The sequence below is a fragment of the Orbicella faveolata genome, unplaced genomic scaffold (assembly GCF_042242905.1).
Source record: "Orbicella faveolata isolate gen_17 unplaced genomic scaffold, um_ofav_v1 contig_35, whole genome shotgun sequence".
In the NCBI taxonomy this organism is placed as follows: Eukaryota; Metazoa; Cnidaria; class Anthozoa; order Scleractinia; family Merulinidae; genus Orbicella; species Orbicella faveolata.
In genome coordinates this window covers 7,385,813-7,412,500 of record NW_028301564.1, presented here as the reverse complement: position 1 = coordinate 7,412,500, position 26,688 = coordinate 7,385,813, and the positions used below count along the sequence as shown (strand labels likewise).

The window sequence follows — 26,688 nt, the reverse complement described above, 5'->3', positions numbered from 1 at the left end:
CTTAATGCAATTGAATTAAGGTGTGTTATACGTGGTAACGGGGAAAAAATATATTATGGGGGTTTAACTACCAAAAATGTAGCCTACAGGCTTAACGCTTAAGACAAAACGACTTTTATACCTTTTCAATGTCGCATTCTCCTTGGAAAGTGCCACCTCCCTTTCCTTCGTAACCTCTAAATCCTTACATAAAAATAAAAGTACTTAACAGAACATAAGAGAACATCAATGACTGAAAGATGTTGTTAAAACCAGAAATATAACAAACAACTTTTTTATTCTTGTAAAAGGGATAGACGTAAGTATACTTAATTTTTTCATCATCTTTTTTTTTATCGTGAGTGACCAGCAAAGAGCATTCTGGATGATAGCAGGCGCGGATCCACACCCGTTTCCAACGTTTAACGGAAACTGGTCAGACTTTTTAGAATTACTCAGAAACCCCCTAAAGGGGACTTAAGGAATAAAAAAAAAATCCAGAACATTTCCTAAGGGAGCACGGCCCTAGACCCCCCTAGAAGACAGTCGTTGTTTTCGAAATCAGTCACTATTTATCTTAGATCAGCACCTGGGCCGGGTTGTTCGAAAGTCGGTTAACGCTAACCCAGGATCAAAAGTTAACCAAAATATTAATTTGTCTTGTATAAAAATGTTTTTACTGCTCACGTTTTGTGTAGTTTGAGCTAAGTCAGGCTCAAAACGGAAGGACAAACATTATAAACAGAAAACCTCACCGAAAAGTTACAAAACTGAAATCAAAATTCTTGTTAATCCTAGGTTAACTTAATCGAGCTTTGAACAACCTGGCGCGGGATAGGTATTTAAAGGTCTAGCAAGTGCCTTATTACTTCCTCATGATTAAACAAGTCAACCATGCTTTGTGATGTTCATTCAAGGTAAAAAAAGATGAGGATGAAAAAGTCGAGTACACCTGACGGAAGCGATACGTTATGCTGAAACGCCTTATTCCTACATCAAGAATAAAGAAAGTTGATTTTTTAAGGACGTTCGCGCGAAAATTTTCCAACATTGATTTTTTTCCCGAGACTTTTACCACTGCAAGATGTTGAGTTAGTTATGTCAGAAATGTAAAAAAATGGGGGGTCACCGGCTTCGTTTTGGAGAGAACATGCCCGGAAGAACACCCTAAATCTGAAAAATCGGGCTTCGTTAGCGAATAAGGCCACAGTGTCTGCAAGCCCCAAAATATTGCAATTAGATCTTTGAAGCGAAATGTTCTCTACTAAATATTGTTTAAGTAGACCTATTAAGTGAATTTAGTCAACTGGTGAGGTTCCTTAAAGCACAAGTTCGCATTTAGCGACCATAGTTTCACGCGCCTTGCAGCCGCAAGATGGCAGGATTCGATGTCCCGTGGACAGAAATCTTGAATTTTTTTTAACTTCCCACATTGATTTTTTTTGTCCATTTTTGGACAACGTGGAGATGATTGTGAATAAAATATGTTTCTGGAAAGAAAAATACGGGTCACCGAACGTCCAAGATCGTTAAATCCAGGCAAAGCTATAGCAATGGCCATCTGCCCTATCACTGCTTATTTTATTACTTAGCGCGCGTTCTCATACATGACGTGGCGTGTGAATTTGCGTGTGCAGTAAGGATGCGCAGAAACAATTAGCGCGAACGTCCTTAAGGTAATTCCATCGAAATAAAACTCACAATAGATTTTCTTTCAAACTTTGCCTGTTGGCTACTTATATCAAGAGAACTTAAAATTTGAAATAAAAAAAGGGGGATCCCCATATTCGTTTAGGAGCAGGAGGACCATCAATTAACTCCATAATTCCTGAAATTATCCGCTTTCAGAAACGTTTATATTTGAACATAAGCACCTCACCTAGAAGCATTTAACTTCCCTTATCTGTTTTAAACTATGCTGCCGATTATTCCCGACCAATGAAAATCACTCTTCTAATTTTTGCCCATATAAGGAAATTCTGCATAGCGCGCTCTTCTTCTGATTTAAACCATTCACCTTACGTATTAAGAGAGCAGAAAGATAGAGAGAACGTTAAGCGAGAAATACAACAATGGATGTATTGCATAAATGTTATGGAGCAATTTGATGTACGTTTCATGATAAGGACACTCATTTAGTTGACAGGGATACGATATGTTCCAAGCACGCAGTTTTCTAGGCCAACACATTATCTTTCACGAGTGCTAGCTATGCTCTCATTTTCCGTGATAATTTTTTACTCTACCATAGAAATTGCTCCATATTCACTGTATAGAAAGAAGGTGATCTCTGCGCTCAAACTAAATAAAAAAATCAATAGGTCCCGGTACTCGTTTTCGAGAAAACAACGATGATTTGTCTCTCGCAAGCCAGGAGCCACCATTTTGTATATATTGTGTCTGTGCACGCGCTCGTGAGTGCGCGCCAATGACGCGAAAATCGGGCGCAGTAGCGATGCGCGATGCAATTCTGAGGAATAACCTTAAATTGTGGTTTTAAGCTCATTGTGCATCCTTACTGCGCATAATTTCACGCGTGATTAGCGCGCGCGCATTAAAAAATGGCGGCTTTTTGTTCACAGCTGGAGCTTGCCGTAGAAGTAAATCGTCATTTTCTCGCAAACGAGTATAGTGACCTATCATTTTTTTTTTCTGTTGTTTTGAATTGAGTAATAAATTTCTCTCTATAAAATAAATATGGATCAATTCTCAGTGTAGAACAAAAAGCAATCGTCGGAAAGGTGAATTTAGCAAGCAATCGTGACTACAATCATGGTGCTATTATAAGGATTCATATGGGTATAAACAAGGTGCTGTTGCTCCTAAACGAACATGGGGACCCCTCATTTTTATTTCAGAATTTAAGTTCCTATAATATAAACAATCAATAGGTAAAGTTTAACAAAAATCTCAGTGCAGGTTCTATTTCAGTGGAATGACCTTGAGGTCATTCCCCAGTATTGCATTGCGCATCCCTACTACGCATAATTTCACGCGCGATTAGCGCGCGCGCATTAAAAGATGGCGGCTTTTTCTTTTCAGTTGGACCTCGCCATAGAGGTAAATCGTCATTTTCTCGCAAACGAGTATGGTGACCTATCATTTTTTTCTGTTGTTTTGAATTGAGTAATAGATTTCTCTGTGTAAAATAAATATGGACCAATTCTCAGTGTAGAACAAAAAGCAATCGTCCGAAACGTGAATTTAGCAAGCAATTGTGACTACAATCATGGTACTATTATAAGGATTTATACATAACTATGATTTATATTGGTATAAACAAGGTGCTGTCGCTCCTAAACGAACATGGGGGCCCCTCATTTTTATTTCAAAATTTAAGTTCCTATAATATAAACAATCAATAGGCAAAGTTTCACAAAATTCTCAGTGCAGGTTCTATTTCCGTGGAATGACCTTAACCACATTTCAGTCGCAGTCAAACTACATCATTGTAAGGGTACGTTATTTGCTCAATTCCTTCAGATTTGCGTCATTCTGTGTCTAGACAAAAGCAAACGTGCTTACAAAAATATGATGTGGTTTTCGTATTCGGTAGAGCTCTGTTGTCGCCCATTCTCCGAACCTTGTTTGCTACATTCTTGTTATTTGTAATACAATGGATCACTTTAAAGAAGTAGACGCGAAAATCAGAATCAGATGCTGGGATCTACTTGTTAAATACACTTTGAAAAAAGCAATATGTAAATGGCTGTCCTTCACTGCCACAGAATATGACAAACGTATGTTGAATGTAATTATGAGGTTAAAAGAAGGAATGCAGATATTGTTCACCTACCTCTTTTAGTCTTTTGTTTGCAGTTTCCTTCTGCTGAAGAGCTGATGTGAGATGGGACTTGTTGCTTTCAAGCTGAGTCTAGTTGTTAAGTGTAAATAAAAATAGGGTCAGTACTGTAGTTGTCCTTAAAACAACCTGAAAATTCAGAAATTTGTATTCCCAGAAGCCAAACTTAAGATGGCCACGTTTATTTAGTCCTGTTTTTGTTTGTTTGTATGTTTGTTTGTTTTTGATTGTCGTAATTGCTATGAAATTTTGTTCGTCAAATTGACTCTTTGAGACCTTTTAAAAGACTGACCAAAACATGCAGCATTCAAGGCCTCGGCAAAGTTTTTCCCAATACGGACCTACCGGCCGGCAAATAACATATATTTATGTTACTTTGTTAATGAACAGTTTTGACAGAGGTTATGCAATGTCTGTTAGTTTTGTATTCTAGCAAATCGGGAGTACATTAAGGTTTCTTTGTCCACGTAGAACACACCTGTAACTGTTGTAACTTGTCTTTGGTTCTTTGCAGCTCGTTAGAAGCATTCATATAAATACCTTGCTTTCTTTCAAAGCTATCCGCATCCCCTGGAAAAGGACGAACAGAACAACAGTCCTTGCACAGTCTTCTTGTAGTCAGACAAGTTTAAAATAAGTTCGACTATTTGTGATAAGATTCGACATTTAACTACAATTAGTGTAATTATTGTATTGTTTGGTTGGGAAGTGTGGTTTTTTCCAGTTTGTAAGCAATGAAATACGATATTTAAAGCCTTTCAGGCTTTGAACTTTTTTCACCGAATCTCGCACTTGCCTTAAAACAGACGTTTCTCATAAAGGGCAAGAATATGACTATAAAATTATCAGTGAGTATTACCGCATGAAAGTTAGCAACCTATGTTATTTATTTCATAAACTAACCCTGTAGCTGTTTCTCTTTGAGCTCTAAATGTCGTCTCTTTTCATGAAGTTCTTCTTCACATTTCAGTTTGTGTCTGCAAATACAAGAAACCAGCATCAGGCATTGATAAAATAACCATAATAGAATAATAATACTAGAAATCTTTATAGGAGGAAGCGCCCGTCACGTAACCAGAAACTGGATTGTGCATTTTATTCTTTTAACTTAGTAATTACCTTCAACATTAGTTTGTCCTATTCTGCAGGAGTGAAGAACATCCATTTACATATTGCTTTTTCCAAAGCGTATTTAACAAATAGATCCCATGTTGCCGTGCGTCTGTTCAGTAATTGATCACAGTTGACGTCAAAATGTGGTAAGAACAAAGAAAGTGGCACACGAGGCGATAGCCGAGTGTGACACTGATGTTCTTACCACATTTTGATGACAACATGGAATCTTCTTGTTTTATAAACAAAGAAACAAAAATGTTAATGACGTCATCTATACGTCTGTCCTCCAATTGATTATAAATAAAAACCAATCAAAATGCGAGAATAATTTGACTTTTTATTATTTGACGTTATGAGTTCAAAAACCTGTGACACTAATTTTTACTTGCACCTTTGTACTTCCTCATCGAGTCTCCTTTGATAATTAGCCTCTGCATCTTCTAAAAGAGATTTCTTTATTTTTAGTTCCTGTGACAAAACAGTGATCCTTTCTTCCTCAAGCTTCAAGCTCCTAGTGGGAAGCAAATCAAAGAATTACGTGAAGAGTAGATATCACGAGCAATGATTCTTACGACCGTTTGCTAATAACCAGCTTGTAGGTCTTATAAAGAACACAGTCATAGAATCATGGAATACAACTTGGATTATGTAATGCCTAGACTGCAAAACGGTCACGCGTTTTTCAAGCTCTCCGAGCGACTGTCAAAACAGCGAGTAAGACTATGAATAAGTTTGCTACAGGAGACCCAAAGACAAAAGAATCTGGACTAAGATCTCGTCAAATGGGTTCACACTCACAGCAAAATACATGTAAAATATGACTCAATAATGTCACAACATTTGGAAAAAGCTGAGAAATAATAAAAGAGCAAGAGATGGTATTGCATAAATGTAAATTGATATTGAATCTTGTCTTTCTGAACAGATAAAATAAAATGATTTCGGATAGAGCTCAGGATTCAAATACTACTTACTTTGTTTTCATTTGGTGGTTCAAATCAAATTGTGATTCACGTTCTTTGAGAGATAACATGTCCTCCAGGAGTTTCTGTCGCTGCACATAGGCTTCCTCTTCTTGAAGCTGATGCAAATGACAAGTAAAGTACACTCATTAAGAGAATATTTATGTGAAGTTGAGAAACCCTTGATCGTTAATTTCCTTCATACAAACAGGACAGAAACAAACTTTTAGTCACAGTTGACACAGGTATTGATCGGGTCAACATGAAAACGTGATCATGGTACACCATTAAACTAGTAACAATATCGTAAGTAAAATGCTGCCGCAATGTAAACCTGTATGTCCTTTTCAACAGATAACATATATTAAAGTAACCAAGCATAACGAACAGGACAACACACCTCTTTTTGAGTTCCTAATAGCTGTAATTTTTCTTTCTCACTGGCCTTCAATTTCTTAGCCTTGACTTCAAATTCTTGCTCAAACTGGAAAGGGTAACAATATTTGCGTGTTTAAACTACTGAGATGTTTTGCGGTGCTAAAGTTAAAAGCAACATTGAAAACATTTTACAGTGAACTAGCTACCGTTAATTTTAATTGGCAACATATTAAGTAGTACGATCTTATTAGCTTAGTAGGAGGCCTGGGTGGGACAATATTTGGCTCCATGCCATAGCATACACACAAATAACCCCAAAGTAAAAATGTCATCATGTCACTGCAAACTATTTCTTGCTTTTATACCCAAGAACTTGCAATTTTCTTCAGCTCATTATTGTCGTACATAATTTTCATATTACATTCAAAGAGTATGAAGACACATCAGTATGTATTATCCTCTCATTAGAGTTCATAACCATTCACACAATGTCAAATTGCTTTCTCTTTCAGGGTTTTGAATTGCCATTAGCCTGATTATGTTACAGGACATTGTAAGACCAAGAAGAAAGTGGTTATTTTTCATAAGCAGAGAAGCTATTATTATTGAATAATATGAGACCATCATATATGTGATTCTCCTAACTGTGACACATACCTGTTTCCTAATGTTTTGGACTTCTCTTTGATATTTTTCTTTCTCTTCAAGCTTCACTCGAGCTATTTCTGTCATCTTTAAGTATTCAAGCTATAACAAACACATGTCAGTACAAACTCATGCACAAAAGGTATGACCCACTTTTAACCAGTGATGTTATCAAAGAAAAACTAAATGGCATTTTAAAAAACAAAATCCAAAAAATTGAAATCCATGTACTACAAAGAAGGGTGTTCAAATTTGACTCTCTTGTGTTTCATTTTTGGGCAAGACAAAGTAGTGCATGCAGGATAGTAATCAAGCAATAAAGCACTGCGCCAGGACACTCCTGACCAGTTACTATGGAAACACGATCAGAACAATGTAAAGATTTGGATAAGACAGAATTACATAGTTGCATTTTGCTTAAGGGCCCATTAACTGATTCATGCGCGCACTCGCGTGCGTTGCTAAGGAGGTGAAATTTCACTTCCGGTCACTTACGTCAGCCTGAGCGCGGGAAATAAAAACAACTCAAAAACTTGCAAATTCGCTTACATTTTACACGTTTTTCTTTGTGTTTTGCAAAATGCAAAGTTAAAAAGGTACAAACAAAGACAAAATAAGAGAAATACAGAAAAACAAGGGCAACAGAAAGAGAAAAACTAACTCCGTATGGCTTTGTTTGATCTTACTGAAGTGCGCTGGTAGTGTAAATTGCGCACGCGCTGATAGGGTAACTTCCAATAGATATCGGGTGCACTTCCGGTTTCTTTAAATGCCAAAGGAAACATGGTTTTTCATTAAATTCAGCCTTTTTCGACGAATTTCGATTAAAGCCAACGTTGGCAACATAGCTATGCATTCCTTTTTCGAAATCATGCTTTTTTCAGAAAATTACGAATGTTTCAATATTTTGAATGCTCTCAAAATCTGACCTTTTAGAAATTAAACAAAATCGATGCATAGCGTAATGAGGATTTAAATTAAAACACTAAATCAATGAAAAAAATCCCGGGAAAGTAATTTGCCTGGGAGCCTTTGCATTTTTTCTGTATTAGTCACATGACCATGGGCGTGGCCTGATGACGTCATCACTAGTGTTGCTGATCAGGAAAAAGTTAAAACACATGAAATAACTCTGAACTAACTAAAAATGATGAGGTTATATGAGACTAAATTTTCCCTAGCAACGGCTCAAAAAGATCGGTTAATGGGCCCTTAATGTTATAATACATTTTTGATACATTGCAAGCCTTGTTCTTGAAACTATGATCATACCCTACGAGAGTACTGGTTAAGGAAAAATGAAAGCACTTCAGAATGACAATTTTAACTATTAGAACTTAGAGTATAATGTTATTGATTTTGCTGTTTATTTGTTACCTCCTCATTAAGCAATTTCTTCTTTTTATGTTCCCACTGTTTGTGTAATTCCAATAAATGTTTTTCTGTCTGCGAACTCCACTTCTGATTTTCTTTCTGCAGATCCTCAAGGTATTGCTTTTCAACACTTTGAAGTTTATCCTCTGGAAAAGCAAACAAGGGGCTTAAAGTTCCTTCCACATAAAGAGTAGCAAGGACAATTCCAGAGATAATAGTAAAACTCTCACTGGATGAGATAAAATAGTGCATAGAAGCAATGGATGGAATAACGTTATTTAGTAACTCCCAACTACTGGATTAATGCAAATCCTGCATTTTAATTGGCTATGCTCCTAGAGGACTATTAGTAATAGTCCTTGAGTAGCAAAATTGGCGCAATCGAGTGTGACGCTTTCCTTCATTTTATTTCCAAATAAATATATCTTCAACTTGCATTTGCTAACTTTACTATTGCCTTTTCTGTTCAACTAGTTGGGTGATACCAAAACTATTAGACCCTAATGCATTGCCCCATTCAGCTTTGTCTCATGAGCTATTGACCTAACTGGTCTAATTGTTGAATAGTATTGCAATTTGGTCTTCTTTGGAGGGTGAAGAAAATATGTTACACAAACTCTTCTCGGTAACAACAATAGTTATTGGAAAGAAAGGATGTAAAAGCCAAACAGCTTCTAGCAACACCTGAAGACTGTCACCTACACTTCTGCAGAATCAGCTTTTGGAAAAAAGAAGGGCAAGAGCGATGACTGGCTTGATGCTACCTTTACAAGACTGAAGCCACTCATAGGGTCCAAAAAGTCTGCTCTTCAGGAATACATGAGGTCCAGTCCCCATCACCAGTAACCCTAAAAGCCCTTTGCACTGCTCAAAGCAGAGTCAAGCAGGAAGCCAGAACTTGTGCAAACAAGTTCTGGATGGACCAGTGTGCACCAGAATTCAAGCGGTGCTTACACTGGAAATATCAGAGGATGTATCAGGGCATCAAAAAAGCAATTAATTGGTCCCAAGCAAAGCAAAACAGCTCCACTTAAGACAAAATCGGGCAAAAACATTAAGGAAAAACAAATGAAGAGATGGGTAGAACACTCCAACCTTTATGCCAGGGAGAGCACATCCAGAACTTCTAGACAGAGATTTCCACTTGTTGCCCGTGCTTATCATTATAATAATGCTAGCAAACTCAGTTACTTACCTACTGAAGAAAGTTGTTGTAAAGATGCTTGAACTCCCTTGGAAGACTTATCACAGTTATGAGACAAAGCCAAATGACTTAATAACTCTATCAGCAAACCTGTATGAGAATTTATAAAATGAGACCATCATTCAAAGTAAGATGTCATCTGGACTGCTGTAAAGGGTGGTTTTCATTCGCACATTATGCATAAACAACATATGGAGATGCAGTAGAGCACTGCCAAGTAGTACCTTTTGCTAGGAAATGTTCCTAACAAAGGGTACTTAATATGATCAATATCTTACAGCATCTGCATATGTTGGCTTATGCTAATGCTTACATTAGCGCTACTGATAACCAACCTTAATAATGAGTAGATTAATTAAAAAATTTATATGAGGTAAATTTCAATTATTTACCTAATTACAGAATGTGACAAAAACAACCTCGAGTAGAGGGTTACTGCTGACTTTACTCTCGGTAATCAAATTAACTTGAAAAAACTTATTTTAACCTTAGAGTTAGGGATGGTGTAAAAGTTCAATGGGTTTGTTCTTTTGCTGGTAGTGATTAATGATCATATTAAATATTATTATTAATCAACTTGCAATAACATGTCAATTGATCAAGATGTATTGTAAGTGAACTTAAGGTCAGGACTACTTAAAAAGCAGCACTGAATCTGCATTAACATGATTGTATAAACATAAAATGAAAAATTAATAGTGATGACCAGGGCTTGAGACTAACAGTATGGTGAAAATGCAGTTTTGACTAGTCTGGAAGGTTCCAGGCTTTTGCTAGCAAATTTGGCTGGAAAAACATTTCAGGCTTTTAAGTGGAAAGAAATCAGAAATTGAAAGGAACTAAGAAGCACACTGTTGACATACCGGTATATCAAATAATATAGACAAAATATACCCATTCAACGAGGATGTTTGGAGAACACTCCAAAAGCATGTAAATCTCTCACCCAAATGGCTGGTGATTTAAAAGCTAAATTCTCCCAATACCTTGCATGTTTACTGCACGGGTAAAGCCATGGAAAGCATAATTTATTATTATAAATAGCTGATGAGGTTGAAGGCCGAGTCAACTATATAACCTCATAGGAATTGAGGGTAAATAATCTCATGGTTTTAGTTTCAAGGTTTCAAGAGTTTTATCTGACTGTAAATGGAATTGGCATAAAATTTTTGTCATTGACAGAAAATAAAAATTAAGCATTTTATTGGAATTCTCCTTCTGTATTTTCTTGCAAATTATCACGTAGATGTTGAAAGAAAAGATATTTGTGTTAATTCATATCTCAACCCGTGGAAGCTGAAACTGTTTGTTATGTTCTCACTAGTGTTCTGAGCTTGAGTTCTTGCATAGTGCTGGCTCATCAGGAACTACATGTTTACTGGTACAATAGAACATGGGTTTGGCAACTCTATTGACTCGCATAGCAACTCAGATCTTTTACAACACCCTCGCAGAAATTTTGTGCTCATAATCTAATTGTTGATTATCACTGATAACAACTTCACAGAAATGAACTGTTTTTCAGATGTTTACCCTTTGATGACCTGTTCCTGTCCAGCAGCGTTTCCTGAAAAGGAAAAAAAAGCCATACTTGAATCCTGAAATGAGAATTTTTTTCAAATACCGGTAACAGAGACTTGATATATAAATTAACATTTTATTTGAAAAATACATTGAATGTGTAAAGCATTATTATGTGTCTGCCAAGTTACAGAAACACAAGTCAAAGTTGGTTTGTTTTCATTATCTTTGTTCTTCTTTTACAGACAAAACTATTTACAAACACTACTTACAATGCAATACTTACATGTACATTAAGATAGTTACATGAAATACCCCACTTATACATATTCCTTACTTTACGGTACTTACACTGCAGTTACAGTACAATTATATACTACTCAAGTGAAAGTTTGGGATCTCGAACAAAGACCAACCGCACGCGAGCGAAAATATTTGATGGATTATAAGAGCAGATAGTATATGAGGTTCAGCTGGGTTGACTACCACTGGTGCAAAACAAGTGTGAGAAGTCTAACTGTTTCAGTATAAATTTACAATAAGTCTCAATGCATATTGTTGCTGTTAATACTGTATAACAACTCCAATGGAGTAAGTAGGTATCTTCATACATAGGCTTTTTGTGTAGCTGACTTGGAACTTCCTTTCACTTTGGGAACCATGAGCCAGTAACATCTAGGCCAAATATTGCTGTTGAATGACAGAGTCCTTTCTACACTCTCTAATCTGATAGAGGGACCATCTTCTGGCGGATTCTTCCAATACAAATGAGCAAACAACTCATATGATGCATGCAACTATGATGATAAACTAAATATAAGGTTGAAAAAGCCCTTCCAAAATGTCAAATAGTAGAATGAACGAAGGTTTCGGGTCTAGCCCTTCTTCAGTATGTGAAAAGAGCATGTGCACAAAGTACAGACTAAGCAAATTAAAGGCATGTTGCAACATATATGAAAACCATAGTTATAGCACATGTATGTGTAATACACACTAGAAACACAGTCACAAGAAATTAAAGTCAATGTTCAGTCCATTTGGTCTAAGCATACACAGCTTGAAGATTAGTTCATTTCATACTGCATGCAGCTGATGTTGCTGCCAGACCAGTGCATTGTTTCAAGGCACAGATCATGATGTCATGATGTAGTTTCCCGTGGCAGAACATTTCAACTCTGCCTCCCACTCTCTCCCATTCTCTGGCTTCAACAGAATGCAGATCTAGGTAATCTCAAGACACTAATGATATTTGTAACACAGTCCTTCCTATCTGGGAGGTAGGCAGCTCCTTGACTCTCTATTTCTTAGCCACACATATTGAGATTCTTGGGTGGTTGACAGTTTTCCATTCTTGGACTGTACATGGAAACATAGCAACTTGAGGAATCATGTTATTGTTCGTGTCACATATTGCTAGTTATCCTGTCGCTAGTCTGGACAGATGGAGTACTTTCTTGAACAGCTGGTAGAGAAACTAAGTAGCTCATACAAGGAAATTCTTTCTTGCTTCAACTGCAAACTTTAGGACTGTCTTTTTAACATGATCACAAAAGGCCACTGCTGTATTCAGGTTGTTTTAACTGGTCTGGTGTACCCTATTAACTATGGTGTGGACATTTCATGAATGATGATGGTTCTTGTCCTCAGAGTTGAGATGCAGAAATCACTCTGGTGACCAGGGCTGCTTACCGCTCACGTCGAGAAACTGGTTTATCAATGGTTTTTGCAAATGGTAAGCAAAAGTCCCTGGTGGTAAATTCTGGATAAGCCCAATTTACCAAGAGAGCCTACGATGAGTTCAACCAGATCATAATTCCAAGATGGCAACTGGAATTGGTGAAGAATTGCAAATGGTGAGCACATTTTCCATTCAGATATTTCGGTTGGAACTTTTGGACTACCTTTCAAGATGTTCTGTTCAGAGAGCTTGTATGATGTAATAAAGCTGTTTAACAGTTATGTCTGTCACAAGAAGCTCTACTAGCCTTTTTAGTTTGGACAAGAAACTTACTTTACTCTATAACATATAATGGAAGTGTTTTTTCAAAAGAACATTTTTAAGCATACCATATGTTTGTAGACTAGAGAATCTGGAGGAATCTTGAGTAATAGGAGAACATCTTTCACAGTGAGTAACTGAAACAACATTTAAGTCAGAGGCAATGGTTGGTTACTTCAGCTTAAAACAATTTATGTGTTGCGGTAACCACAGGTGAACCACTCTATGCGTTTGTGTATGAAATGAACAGAATCTATGAGGGTTATGAATAAAGCTCTGAAAATTGCATATCTAAATTACATCTCGGTCTGAATATCCAGATAAAGTTAAATGAAACATTAATCGCCTCTTGTGGTGTTTTTTCACCTTCCTGGGCCGTCTGAAACGTCTTTTTACGAAATTAGCTTTGGCCGCAGACCAGTAAGACAAGAGAGGAAGACAAGGCTTGCAACTTGGCCACTGCCAGCCGCAACTTCCTCCACTTCAAACTGGAATTAATACCAAAACACTGAAAATCTCATCTGAATAGTGACGGTTGTTGATAAATTCTGTTTGTTTCATATAAACAGGAACACATAGAGTGGTCTGCCTGTGCTGTAACTACTTCAAGTGTCACTTCCTCTTGGGTTATAAAACAGGTATTTGTAGGTAAGGAGAAAAAACCTGTTTGTAAAGCCACTCAGTTTCTCTCTAAGTTTGTCTTGTTTCTGGGACAAACATAACAGTGGAAGGCATGGTTTTCCACTCATGCACCACTTGCTGGTGTTTCAGCCTGAAACTGACATGATAGAATTCAAAAACCAAGGACAAACTATTTTTCATCAAACATTTGCTGTATCAAAAACACATTTTTTCTGTTTCCAATAAGAAATGAATGTGCAAAGGGCTATTGTCAAATGGCTCTCTGCATGCCTTTGTTTTCAGCGTTGCCCCTCTCACTCACATCTTTTAAAAGGTTAAGAAACAACATTTCATGACCTATGACATAACCACTGTAAAAGGGTTTCCAATTTTACTGGAAGTTTTTCCATTTTTCCATTGGCCCAGAACACTCAAAATAGGCGAAATGAAAGTCAAATAACATTTTGGGTTCTTATTTTTGAAAGTATTTTAACGTTAAATAAATGATTCCCACCTTCTTAGAACTCCTGCTTCCCACCCTTTCCTCTCCTGCCTCCCACCCCCTATTCTCCTGGGTTCCTGTCCCCTCCCTCCCTTCCCCCAAAATAGCAGATAGAGGAAAGTAAATGCTCAACATATTATTCATGACCTGTACATAATGTTTTTAGGTACAAATCTTCCATGCGTTACTTTAATGCCTAAATGTTAATTTTACCTTGTTTTGATCCAAACCACTCTCTGGTAGAAAAACCGATAAGGAATAATCATATTTAAACCTCTTTAAATGGTCAGCAACAAGGCTGTTTGCCGCAAGTTCACATAAATTCTCTGAAACTCCTGAGGGGTCAGACGATGCTGTCAATCCATCCCTGCCAGCAGTCTCCTGGAGTTCTGTTATGAGACGATTTCTAAGCTGAGACTAAGGAAACAAATCACAATTTTTAATTTAACCTATCCATCTGTCTGTACTTACCAGCAGTTGAATTTTAAATACAGTATATATTATAATGTTTTCCAAATAAAATTTAGTCATCGTACTCTGTTGTTGGGCACACAGCAACTTTACCCTATACAACTAAATTATCCGCTTAACCCGGCCTAATAATGAAACCAGTAATCGATGAAAATTGATGTTAATCAATAATAAAGATTAAAGCACTGCACTGAAATCGATTCGCCCCCTTACACTAGTACTACTGCAGGGCAAAAAAATGAAACTGGGAAACGTACTTACTACAAAAAATATATTATTTCGTACATGGAGTATTGGACATCAGTGATAATAACTTAGGATAAATCACTTTAATACTGAAGAGCTCACCTTCAGAGCCTCTAACACGCCACGACTCCGAAAAGTTGTAAAAAGACTCTTTCTGAACTCTTCGTTGGACAGTTCTGCCATATTTTTGTTTTTGCCTGTTTTCAAACATGGCGGCAAACTCTAGCTTCCAGTACACCAACTTAGCTTACTTCAAATAAGAGCGATAGCCTGGGACAAGAGTGTGAAGCGCAAGCGCTTATGGTTCTTTTTTGTCACTGTAAACCCTCGACCTCAAGTTGCAAAAATTATTACACATTTGCTAGGTTTGCATATATGGAGTTTACTGTTATAATATTTTAATTATTTTCATACTGATATGATGTTAATTTAACCACATTTTATGTTCATTTGTATAATAGCGGAGTTCCTGCGCGCTGAAGGCGCGCGGCGCGAACGGAGCCCGACACCTTAGAAAATATTTGGTAACCGATCGCTCTAAATAATTTTGGTTGTCACGTGACTGTCTGTACGTGCTCCGGCGGCCCCAAAGGCCGCCAAACGGAGCCCTATACGTCCTAGACTCATAGGAACCCGTGAATTGCTTTTCTCGTGGTAAAAATGGCTAGCAATATTATTCGTGAGCACGTACGCACGACGACGACGACGGCGACGTCGCACAACATGGCGCCCATACTCCAGCTAATAGAACATGCGACCTTGGTTTACAGCGTACATCTTTGAGTGGTCAATTGACACCTGTCAAAACAAAGTATCCACTGACCAGTATCGCTTGAGCACATTGCGGGCTCAAGTTTTGAGCTCATTGAGGTAACGTGTTTTGTGAAGTTAACCACTGACGAAGTACCGGCTTTTCGATTGGATCGCAGGCTTAAACCAGGTTAAATTACTGTAACAAGGGCTGAGTTGTTCGGAACTGAGCCGGTTAAGGCGGGGGTACACATGAATTTAAGTGAAATTTTAGGAAGTTTAAAGAGGGATTAAAAGGATAACTAGTGAGACAATCTCAGATAGTGCAGAGCGCAATTGATAGCTCTGGTACAGTAGTCCCATAAGTACTCACCCCTACTCGGTTCACTTCCGGTTTGTGTCTACCTTGGTAGTCTGCTACGGCTTTTCCCCTTTGCAGTGTGTATGTTTCAAGGTTGTATTTTCATTCAAGGTCCAAACATTACGCACAAATTAATTACTACTGGTGCTTTAAGTTGATTTTCGTTCATTTTAAATTCAACAATACGCTGAAGCAGCAAACGTGACAATTTAGCTCTTCACGCCAACTTTGTAACTTGATACTTTTGTTTTCCTCGCAAAGCCATGTAATATGAAACCCTTGTTTTCTCCAAAACATACGGAAGATGTCCTTGTTTTTTGGAGATAAATGAAAGAAAGTTAAATATCTGATGTCGTGATGAAGAAACGGAACAGAGACGATGTTTTACTAAAAATGCAAATTTTTACCGATGAACAAGAACTAATTTAATTATCAGATAGTCACGAAATACCACTTTCTTTTTCTGTTGCCACCTTTGTTGTTAACAATAAAACAATTCAAAATTAACACACAACGATATTGATGGCTGAGAAGCTTTTCAACGAAAAGTATTGAAGATAAACAGCGCTACTTGGCCGATATGAATGAGTCTCCTCAAAGACTGATTAAATTAATTTGCGCTTTCATTAGGTGCCACGGCGTCTGCAGCAATATTTAAGCATTTTCCTGGTTTCTTTTGTTACAAATTCACAATTTGCGGAGTATTAACGCCACTAACTTGAGAACTTTTTGGTCTCTCTTACAGACACAATTAAGGCAAGAAATAAACAAGTCGCTGAGGAGAAGCAATATATTTGAACTCTGACAAGCACACTATTGTAGATTGAAAACAGCAGATGATATTTGTTGAACCGACCTGTTTGTAATTCTAAAAGCTACGCAGCCACAGTAACGTTTCACTTTTGCAATAAAAAGGGACAACTGGCGCTACCTGAAAAATAACTGCCGTCCTTGGTCGCATGACACGATATATAAAATACTGCGCGTAAAGATAGTGTATAACACTAACAATGCTAGAACGCATGCGTCTTACATGTTGAGCTCTACCATAAGGAAAACCACTCAACATTTGTGCGTGATTCCGTATGCAATGTATCCTTCACCTAATATAGAAGCCACGAACCCTAACTAATCTACGCATGCGTTTAGGGCAAATTAGTTTTGTTCTAAAGAGAATGGTACCACAAGGAGAGCAAGGGGTTACCTGAAACAAATATATAGCTTTGCGATGTTCAAAGTTAAGCGACGGCGATGGAATGTGTTTTACGTAGAGTACACATGTACCTTTCCCACCCTACTCCCATTACTTCCTTGCCTCTAGACTAATTAATTAATTGAAATTAATTAATTAAACAAACATTAAAGTTTACACCTTAGCGCCATAGTGCCATAGCGCCTTAGTTCCTTAGCGGCAGGCAACCCCCATAACCATCCCAATAGTGCACTCTGCACTAAAAAGGAGTTTGGAACACCACAAGACAGTTGATTGCCCTCAAAAGGGCACCCCGGGTTGGTGGGCAACTGTTTGGTGTACGTCTACCAATTTCTAAATTCAAATTCTAATTTTAAAACAACATCAAATCTTCAAAATTTCGTATTCCATAAATTTTACTAATCCTTTGAGAAAAACTATTTATCCCCAACTATGCCCAAAAATCACCAAAAAATTTACAAACCAGCCCAAAACGTAGCTATGTGAAATGAGCAGAGAGATTTTTCACTGTTTGAAACGTGAACGAGATATTTGCAATCAAACCATAACACTCAGCCAAAATATGGCCTTCATGTTAACCCCCGCCTTATGCTAAACCAGGATTAAAAGTTTACCAATTGCCAAAGTGTAAATAATTTTTCTTGAATAAATATGTTTTCCACTGCTTATGTTTTGTGTAGTTTGAGATAATTGAAACTCAGACGTACAAACAATATAAACAGAAAACCTCACCGCCAAGTTAAAAAAAAACCTTTATCCTGGGTTAGTTTATTCAGGTTTTGAACAACGCGGCCCAGGAACTCCGCTTTTACGCTTGGCTAAATATATACATGGCGCCAATACAAAAGGCCTTAAAAAAAATAAGAGAATAGCACCATTACCATAGCTACACACCTTTGATTTTGGGCATCCATCAGCACCATATTATGGTTAATGCCAAGACAAGCTATCCGCTGACCAGTATTACTTAGCTTTAAAACGACTTCGCTGAACAATGTTCAGATAGAGTCCGAGCTGAGCTTTCAGAAGTAAAAAGCCCTTGAAGTGTCCGCTTATTCCAGGTTTTGTGCCACAAAATGGCTTAATATTGGTGTCCGCATTATAGAGGTGTCCGCTGAATGCAGGTTTATTTTACAATAAATGTAGGAAGAAAAATTTGAGATTCAAGCTGGTGTCTACCTAACAGAGGGTGTCCGCTGAATATGGGGCCCGCTTAATACAGGTTTCACTATACCCAAAATAAATGTTCGTTTCCTCCTAAACGAGCTCGGAGGCCCCCGACCATCATCATGATCACCATCTTCTGATCTTGTCGGCCAATGCGACAAGGCCTCCATAGTATTGCTATTCCTCCAGTTAGTGCGGCCTTTTGGCCCTCCTTTTGAGCCGGGTTTCGAGTACCACCCCCTTTTGGGTCTACCCCGCTTCCTTTTCCCATCTGGTATATATCCTTCTTGCCAATTTAGCCATGTTGTCATCCTGTTTACACATGCATGTTCCTGACTTCAGCATTTGACATCTCTGACGCTGGACTTCTCTCTCTTCGGAACGGGAAAATCTGAAACAGAACTTGGTAACGGTAAATTAACACGACTTGGGGAAAATTAATTCTGAGCAACTCACTCGGCTCGCTTGAGTGTAGAGATGCATCACTCTGTGGCCACTGTAATTTGGACAGATCAAGGACTCGCACACAGAACTAATCTTGAATGTCTTGGAGCAAGCTATAACTGCCGGCTGGCATGCCTCTCTGCATGACTGTAATTAGTAGAAGGAATTTGGCTGCTCCCTTTATGCGTACCAATGTTTGAGCCTTCTTCGCTTAGAGTGCGTTCCATTGGGATGATCTGGATCCAGCTCAGTGATCCAAGATCACTCGGATCATGGTGCATCAAAGGCACCGATGAATCCACTCTGGTCACGGATAAAACGAGAGCAAATATACGATATGCATACACAAATTAAGTTTACTGATAGCTGGACAGTTAACTACAAAGATTGGCGAAGGACGGCCCTTAACCCTCAAGGTTGGGGTTTGGTGCTTTGCTTATCACGTAGCCCTTGCTTGACCCCATAAAAAGAAACACTTACACCAATGGGAAAGAGCCAGTAAGCCCAAGTCTCAAAAGTTTACACCGGCTTCCAGGTAGTGGCGGGGGCGAGATCAGACATAGGCTATTAGTGAAAGTAGATGGAATGGATCGAGAAACATAGATCAACAAAAGTACGTCTACATCTATATGTAATCTGCAGAGGGATTCATCCATCAAGTACAGTCAAGGTGACATCAATAGGTTTCCTACGAACGATACGCAAACTTTCTAGTTTTCACATGGAACTTCAAGCCGCGAAGGCATGCACAATATAAATGGAGACATGGAACTGAAGACTCTCTCCTTTGCAATACCGTTTTAGGATTCAATGCTCAAGCAGTGAATAAAGTAGACTTTCAGAAAAGTTCTTCGTCTTGTTTATTCATTACCCGCCAGAGGAAGATCGACCTCTCTCGACTTCGTCGCTCGTTCAGCCGCTTCGCGACCTAAAACCCCGCAGCTCGCTTCGCTCGCTTAGCTATGCTACCCTGAAAGTCATGGGGTTGACTTGTGGCACAGTCTATGAATAAAGAGGTTCACAGTAAAATTTCCAAACGTGGAGCTTGTTCAAGGTGGACGCACTAGGAACATGCCCCTGCTCCAGTCGACAGTCTCATCAGCCAGCCCGTATGTATCATGCTTCGTTCAAAAGAACTCCACACTTAAAAGATATGAGATCCAAAGCACCTTAATTACCTTTACATCAAACACTACAAAATAACAACTACCAGAGACGATTAAACCAAGGTTTAATAAACTTCTTAGCAACCGTAAAGATATTTACATTAATTACTACACAATATATTAAATAGCTCTCGACACCTGTGTCCACACTATGTTACAATTATCTTACGAGCTCTATAATTAACAACTTGTCGCACTACTTGCTCCAACACCATATCAATTGACTTGCACCAAGAGTCATCAGGGTACAAGTCAACAATGTGAACAGATCTGATCTGCCACACAAATGGTAACCTGACCAAATACAATGTTACAAGCGGAGTAACAAGTTGACAGAAATTCAAAAAGCCTACGAAAATGCCTGTGCCTACCTAATGCAATCCACAAGATAATTTTTAACTTTGCTAGGCTATGCTCTCACAGAGTCGGTTCCAAATGATCCAGGCCAAAAATGTGACTCAAACTGGACCAACCCTATAAGACCTTAAAGCCCATTGGCTATGTTCCCACGGGACTAGTCTCCAAACTAATGTGGTCAGAGACTTCTTAGCAAAGGATTTGCTTGTGTTGATCATGTACGAAACTGGCACTGAATCTGCCTCATATGAAGGACACATAGCTGGACCAGACCATTTTTGTACCGGTACTGACTGGACATAGCCTTGAGGATACTGATTGAGTCAGGTCAGTCAGTTGCAGACTCCTGTGTTTTAGAGCTAGTTTAATAGCTAAAATGGTTCTTATGCAAAACTAAAAGCAATCATGGCAGTGTTCTTGAAAGAAAAAGTCTAGTTTCCCTAATTTGTTTAATCTTGTCTTTCCCAAATACATGTAGATCTTACATGTAACAATAATATTGGTCTAAAAATCACTGAAAAATAATGATCACACTGTATCCAAACTTCTTTTGTGAAAATCAACATATTGTTGGAAGTAGCTTGTTGAAATCTGATTGGTGTCAAATGTCACGAATAGTTTTACTTTGTAAAACCTGTCTAGTTTACTAAATTCAATGTAAGGAATCTGCTCAAGTTTTTTGGTACTAATAATAAAAAAAAATGTACGATGAACCATAACTACCCCTCATTTATAACTGACAAAATGAACCTTACATTTAACAGTTGCTTAAAAATAAAGAAAAGTGAAAAATCATTAATAACTAAGTGGCTGAATTTGTTTATTGTACATATTAATTAACTCTTTTCAATTTTCTTTTTCTCCATGTATAAAAAATAACTATGAAAACAGATTCCCTTTTTTTAAAACAGATGGTAACCCTGCAGAATGGCCTTACCATACAACTGATAATGTTGAGGAAGGGTAAAGCTTGATGATTTGTGTAGAATTCAACTTAGTATGTAACTCAAGGCACATTCAACAGAAAGCAAGTCAAAATATACCTGAAATGATCTTTTGAACTGAAAAGTTCAAGCATTGCAGGTTCTCTACACTCTAAATAAACTCAACTTTGCAGTGATTTATAGCTTTCTCATTTACACATAGCTGAATTTTCTAAGGGTTTATCTTCCACTGCCACTCATGAACATTTGACAGGGGACTCAACCAACTGCAGGACACTGAAAACAGTGCACACCTTGCAGGGTCTGTTTTTCAGTAATCTGAAGAGTATTTAGGGAAGACAAAACCAATACTCAGTTTGCAGGTGAGATAATTGACTGCAGCTGAGGTGGATTTGATGATTGATTGGATACTTCAGATTTCTTTAGCTTTTGCCACGTGTCGCCAAGAGCCTTTGCAAAGTGATCGTCAACTGAACCTGCTGTAGACATTGATGTTGGGCTCACACACTTATAGTCCTCACCAAGACTTCTACGAAAGTGTTCTTCTACAAAAGGATCAATGATTCCTGACTCAACAATTTCACGTCTGTGAGGGCCTGGATAACAAAACATTTCCGCAGGGCCATACAGGTGTGATGGTCCCAAAAAACCAACTGGCCTTCGCATGATGTTAGTGGATGTGATTACAGATGGTCGAGAGTGTGGAGGTAAGTGAGAATGCATATATCCATTATCTTCTGATTTTGGAACAATTGAAATCAGAGGAGGTGGCCCAGAATCAATTCTTGACTTTGCTGCAGATACAGGGTTTACAGTCTGCAAAGGGGACCTGCAACACCAACATAAGTTTAGTATCAATTTCCTGAACTGGCTGTTGTACACTTCTCACATAGTTGTGATGCTTATAAAAGTTACACTCAGGGAATAAGTAACCTACATGAGACTCTTGTAAGTGAGAGTTCAGTTGAAGGTGGTTTCATAGGGTAATCATTAATAATATTGCATGCACTGACGAAATTATGTTTTGAAAGCTGTTTTTTTGTATTACTTTTTATTCCTAGTTCACTCAAACCTATCAAGCATAATAAGTGATAATGGTTCATGTATACCGTTTTACAATCACCTCTGTTGCAGTGTGACTACTCCCACAAAATTCCGTGCAATTTTAATGAATGAAAACAATAGTTTTCTGAAAAATAAATATCAATCTGAGGAAGCCATGGCTGTGCACTGTCAGCAACAATTGATTGGCAACCATTTCTATTGTTTTAATATTCAAACGCTACTGTTCAATTTATAAAGAATTTCATTGGGTGATCTTGGTTGGAGTAGCCACACTATTAGTCTTTAAAACTGTCCAAACAAACTAGCTCTTCAGTGTTTACGTTGCTTTAATAGACCCTTTTCATGCAATATAAATTATTTTGTAAGTATTTAACCTAGCCTGACTAACTTTGTTTTTGAGTTGATAATTAGAAAAGAAATTGTCCTCTCAAATGAGTTTAGTGAGGCTAATTCAAATGTGTACAGTTCAAGCCCTATTAAATGGCCACCCCTGGGGAAATGGATAGTGGCCATTTAAAAGGGGCTGGCCACTTAATAGAAGTTGAAACAATAGAAAAGTTCTCATTGAGACTTTGATTACTAGCTGCCTAATTGGGGTGGCTGTTTAATAGGTGGCCGCTTAATAGGGCTTCGACTGTATCAACGAATATTTCTAAAATGATAGCCATTATATAAAGATAAGGGTCTATCATTTGTGATTTTTTGATTCAGAAACATGTTGCTCATACATTGCAAATGTGTTCCTCACTATACAAGTTCATAAGCTATCAGAAGAATAAGTAAATAAAAAAACACATGTCAAGTGAAAATTAAAGCAAATTTTTGATGTTTTAGGGAGAAAAAAAGTGTTTTGTTGTTTTAGTAATTACTGTTAATTTTACTCTCTGTTTTGTGCCCCATGCAATGGAATGTTTAAAAAATTGAAAACATGTACCATGTTTCTATCGAGTTTCAGTATAAATCTACTAGCATTCTATCACGAATGCTGTTCTCTGATTGGTTATGCTACTCACTAGCAGTGTGCGCTTGTTAACAGAATGATGACCGCTTCTTGGCATTTTTGAGGTGTCTGTGAAGAGTATTTAGATAAAGTTTTGAATGACTAGTAGATTTATACTAAACCAATTAGACTATTCACTCTTGATTTCTATACGTGATAGAAATTGAGAGCGAATAATCTAATTGTTTAATAGAAACAGGAGTGGAAGTTTAGGAGAATGAGAAATGCTGTGGGAACACAAGCCAACAGATGAGTGTTTCCACAGCTTTTTCCAGTTCTCTCAAACTTTCACCAGTGTCTCTATAACTCGATAGAAACACGGAGAACATGTTTTCTATTACTTTTAGAAAATACTGTGACAAAAAAAGGAAAACAACTTGTTTACTTTGATCATCAAAATGTAAATTCTCTTTGCACATGCCATCATTACTTCATCTGCTCATGCTAGTTTTGTGTTTCTGTTGAGTGTTAGTATTCTTGGTTTTCATGTGACGTAGTCACATTCCAAAATTAGAAATTATCCTTCCGAGGTTTTAGTTTCATCAGATAAAAGACCCTGTAGGAACGTGACGTTTGACAATGTTTTAGCTCGACAGAGTTCTTCTTTTTGTACCAGAGCACTCCAAGCTTTTGCGTTGCGTGACATGAAAATGGCGGCCAGAAAAGACTGTCGCGCAGGTCAAAAGATGAGTTATCGCTTTAGTTTTTGTTAAATAAATGGTGCTTGCACTAGAAGAAGCATTTATTTCAATGTGTCGGAGCACTAGAGTAAAAATTTTCGTTTCAATAGCAAAACTCAATGACGGATGTTTTTGTTATTTTACGGTCGCCATGTTTGTGCCCCTCCGAAGGGCACAAACATGGCGTCTCCATACAAAGCTCTGTAAATTTGGATGACACGCTTCTGCGAATAACGGGCGAATGAAAAACGGCAGAAACCTGATTCTTGGCGAGGTTGTTTATATAGCAATCATCTATCATATTCCAGATTCTTGAATTTATTTATTGAATGGTTACGATTTTTAGTTTTGATCACATGACTGGTGAAAACCGAGAATAAATCTACTAGTGTTCTATCACGAATGCCGTTCTCTGATTGGCTACGCTACTTACTGCCTATTCTGTGATAGATACATGTAATGAATAGCGTAGCAATGTGCGCTTGTTAACAAAATGATGGCCACTTCTTGACGTTTTCGAAGTGTCCGTGAAGAGGCTTTAGATAAAGTTCTGAACGACCAGTAAATTTATACTAAAACAATTAGATTATTCACTCTCTATTTCTATGCATGATAGTTGACTCAGGCTGCATCCTCATCAACCACCACGCAATAGGAAATCTCCAGCTCATAATCTAACTGTTTAATAGAAACACGGTTTTAAACAAATCAGCACACGTATTTGCTTTGGATTATTTTCTAAAACATATCTTAAATGGATCCACAGCCCTGACCAGTCTCTATTTTCTCTGTATAATTGTTCTACCATTGATCAAGCTTCACTTTGAGCTTGAGGTTTTCTTCTTGCCAAAGGTGTACATGTGAATGATGAGCAATCAGCTTACAAAACTCAACCAGTGCGTGTGATTAAATAACTGTCAGAACGTAGTTAATGCCCTCAGTAAAAAGATCAGACCCTTTGAAGTCTGTCATATAGTTGCCTTGCATCAACCTAACGAACATTAGTTGTTAAGTTATATTAATAATAATTATTGTTGCCTGCATAAAAATTTGAAGAATGTCGTGGAGCTGAATTTTTTGACTAGTTTACATACAGCAGCCATAAATAGAACAGAAACCGCAAAAAACGTAAGCTAGAGTGGTGTAAAAAATTATGTCATGAAAACCGATATCCAGGGACCGCTAAGAGAGGCTGTTTTGCAGATCTGCTTCACGTGTAGAGACATGTTTTCGTGTTTATTTTGAGCTCAGAAATCAACTTTTCCAAGGAATAATAGATCTCGTTCTGTAGCTTAACGTTCTTGTTTCTCTGTAAAAGTTATGACCTGTACAGTATATGTCAAAATGCACTAAACCGTCATCACTACTTCATTGAGAGTACACTTACGTTTGAGTTCCAGCTGTCTTCACCGATGAGAGTTTTTCTAAACGATTATCATCAAAATTCAACGCTTGTGCGATGTCTCTTCTTTCAAGATTTCGCTTTCTCCGGTTTTCAGCTGATGGCATTACCTTAGGTGATTCCTCGCCTGCTTCTGTCTCCGATTCTAAACCAAACGATTTGAGATACATGTTAGTTCACATTCCGGTATCAAAACACGAAAATCAAACCAACATTTCTTTTGAATCCCCACTAATAGTTCTAACCTTGTTTGTTCTCCACGGTGAAACTTCGCACCATCAAGAACAAATAGGGGAAGAACTGAGATATTTTTCTTTCATAAACGTTGCTTTCTTTGACAGAGAGCGACTAAAGATCACGGTAAGAATCGTTTAGTAACCGGAGAATTATAATAGCCTAAAAATTTTCATGGAATGTTAGTGATGCAAGCAACGTGCACGCTGATTCACAATGGTTGATAAATTAATGCTTGAATATCACGTCAAAAAGTAGTCGAACGGTCCAAAGAAAACAACTCATTGATTTACCTAAGAAAATTATTGTAAATAAAAAGAGTATATTGGTTTTAGGTGGGCTGCCTACGAGCGGAATATAACATAGGCTTATGCACCGATGTCAAATATGAATTCTTTGTTTATTAGCATAACGAGCAATTTTTTCCCATACCAAGCATAGCATAACTATGATGGTTGTATACTGCTTAGTAACTCAAGTTCAAATCGCTAAATCGTCGGGAGTTTGAGAGATGAGTGAAAAATTCGAACTGCTAGTTTTTAGTGGTTTAACGATGTCGTGGGGAGTCGAACAGAACGAAAATATACATGGAGAAACTGGCATGTTCGCATATTTAAGAGCTAAGCATACCTTTACGTATTAACGTGCGGCGAACTAAATATAAGCTCCATAAAACCTCTAAATGCATTTCAATCGGGGTAAATTAAAACAACAGTAAAACCTTTATTGCAACTTACTTTCTCTGGTGTCTGGCTGTACTAGGGACGCTGCTCGTGACAGGACATCCAATGGAGTCTCCATTATCTGACGGATTGAACAAACTTTAACCTTAACTGTCGACAGCGCAATAAGAAATGAACTTCTCAACAACGAGAGCTTACCATAATTGTTTTTCCCTCAGACAGAGGGAATTGTGGTGAAGTCCCTGCCCCTAGAAGCTTGTTTCAGACTGCACCATGTCATAAATAGAAACAAACATGCGATTTGTGTTCAGGAATGAAAAGAATTAGTCATGACGAAGACCCCGTGACCAAACCTTGTCATCTGACGGTCGATCTGATTGGTTGTGGGTGCGTGACATCGTC

The 26,688-nt window shown here is 37.8% G+C and overlaps 2 protein-coding genes across 4 annotated transcripts in view; both read right to left on the bottom strand.

The window, feature by feature from the left end:
* The window catches only part of LOC110064320 (centriole and centriolar satellite protein OFD1-like), a 21,296-nt gene extending 6,228 nt beyond the window's left edge, over positions 1–15,068 (bottom strand). The window contains exons 1-14 of one of the 2 annotated variants that reach the window (XM_089273137.1): positions 14,923–15,068; positions 14,317–14,520; positions 13,049–13,117; positions 10,994–11,027; positions 9,452–9,550; positions 8,260–8,402; positions 6,895–6,984; positions 6,260–6,343; positions 5,872–5,978; positions 5,289–5,408; positions 4,685–4,758; positions 4,260–4,351; positions 3,776–3,853; positions 122–183 (exon numbers count right to left, since the gene is read on the bottom strand). In XM_089273137.1, the coding sequence (XP_089129263.1) occupies positions 122–183; positions 3,776–3,853; positions 4,260–4,351; positions 4,685–4,758; positions 5,289–5,408; positions 5,872–5,978; positions 6,260–6,343; positions 6,895–6,984; positions 8,260–8,402; positions 9,452–9,550; positions 10,994–11,027; positions 13,049–13,117; positions 14,317–14,520; positions 14,923–15,003 (1,337 nt within the window). In that variant the 5' untranslated portion in view covers positions 15,004–15,068. The remainder of the gene's footprint in view (positions 1–121; positions 184–3,775; positions 3,854–4,259; positions 4,352–4,684; positions 4,759–5,288; positions 5,409–5,871; positions 5,979–6,259; positions 6,344–6,894; positions 6,985–8,259; positions 8,403–9,451; positions 9,551–10,993; positions 11,028–13,048; positions 13,118–14,316; positions 14,521–14,922) is intronic. The other variant, XM_089273138.1, reaches the window with a different exon arrangement.
* A 4,901-nt stretch (positions 15,069–19,969) lies between these two features.
* LOC110054061 (transcription cofactor vestigial-like protein 4) lies at positions 19,970–26,622 on the bottom strand. Of its 2 annotated transcripts, XM_020760392.2 has the most exons (4): positions 26,485–26,622; positions 26,341–26,407; positions 25,355–25,514; positions 19,970–22,051 (listed from the first exon to the last, which is right to left on the bottom strand). In XM_020760392.2, the coding sequence occupies exons 1-4, from the start codon at positions 26,485–26,487 to the stop codon at positions 21,574–21,576; spliced, it is 708 nt and encodes a 235-aa protein (XP_020616051.2). In that variant the 5' UTR covers positions 26,488–26,622; the 3' UTR covers positions 19,970–21,573. The 2 variants fall into 2 exon arrangements, with proteins under 2 accessions (XP_020616051.2, XP_020616052.2); XM_020760393.2 differs by lacking the exons at positions 26,341–26,407; positions 26,485–26,622 and adding an exon at positions 25,615–25,757.
* Positions 26,623–26,688: the final 66 nt, after the last annotated feature.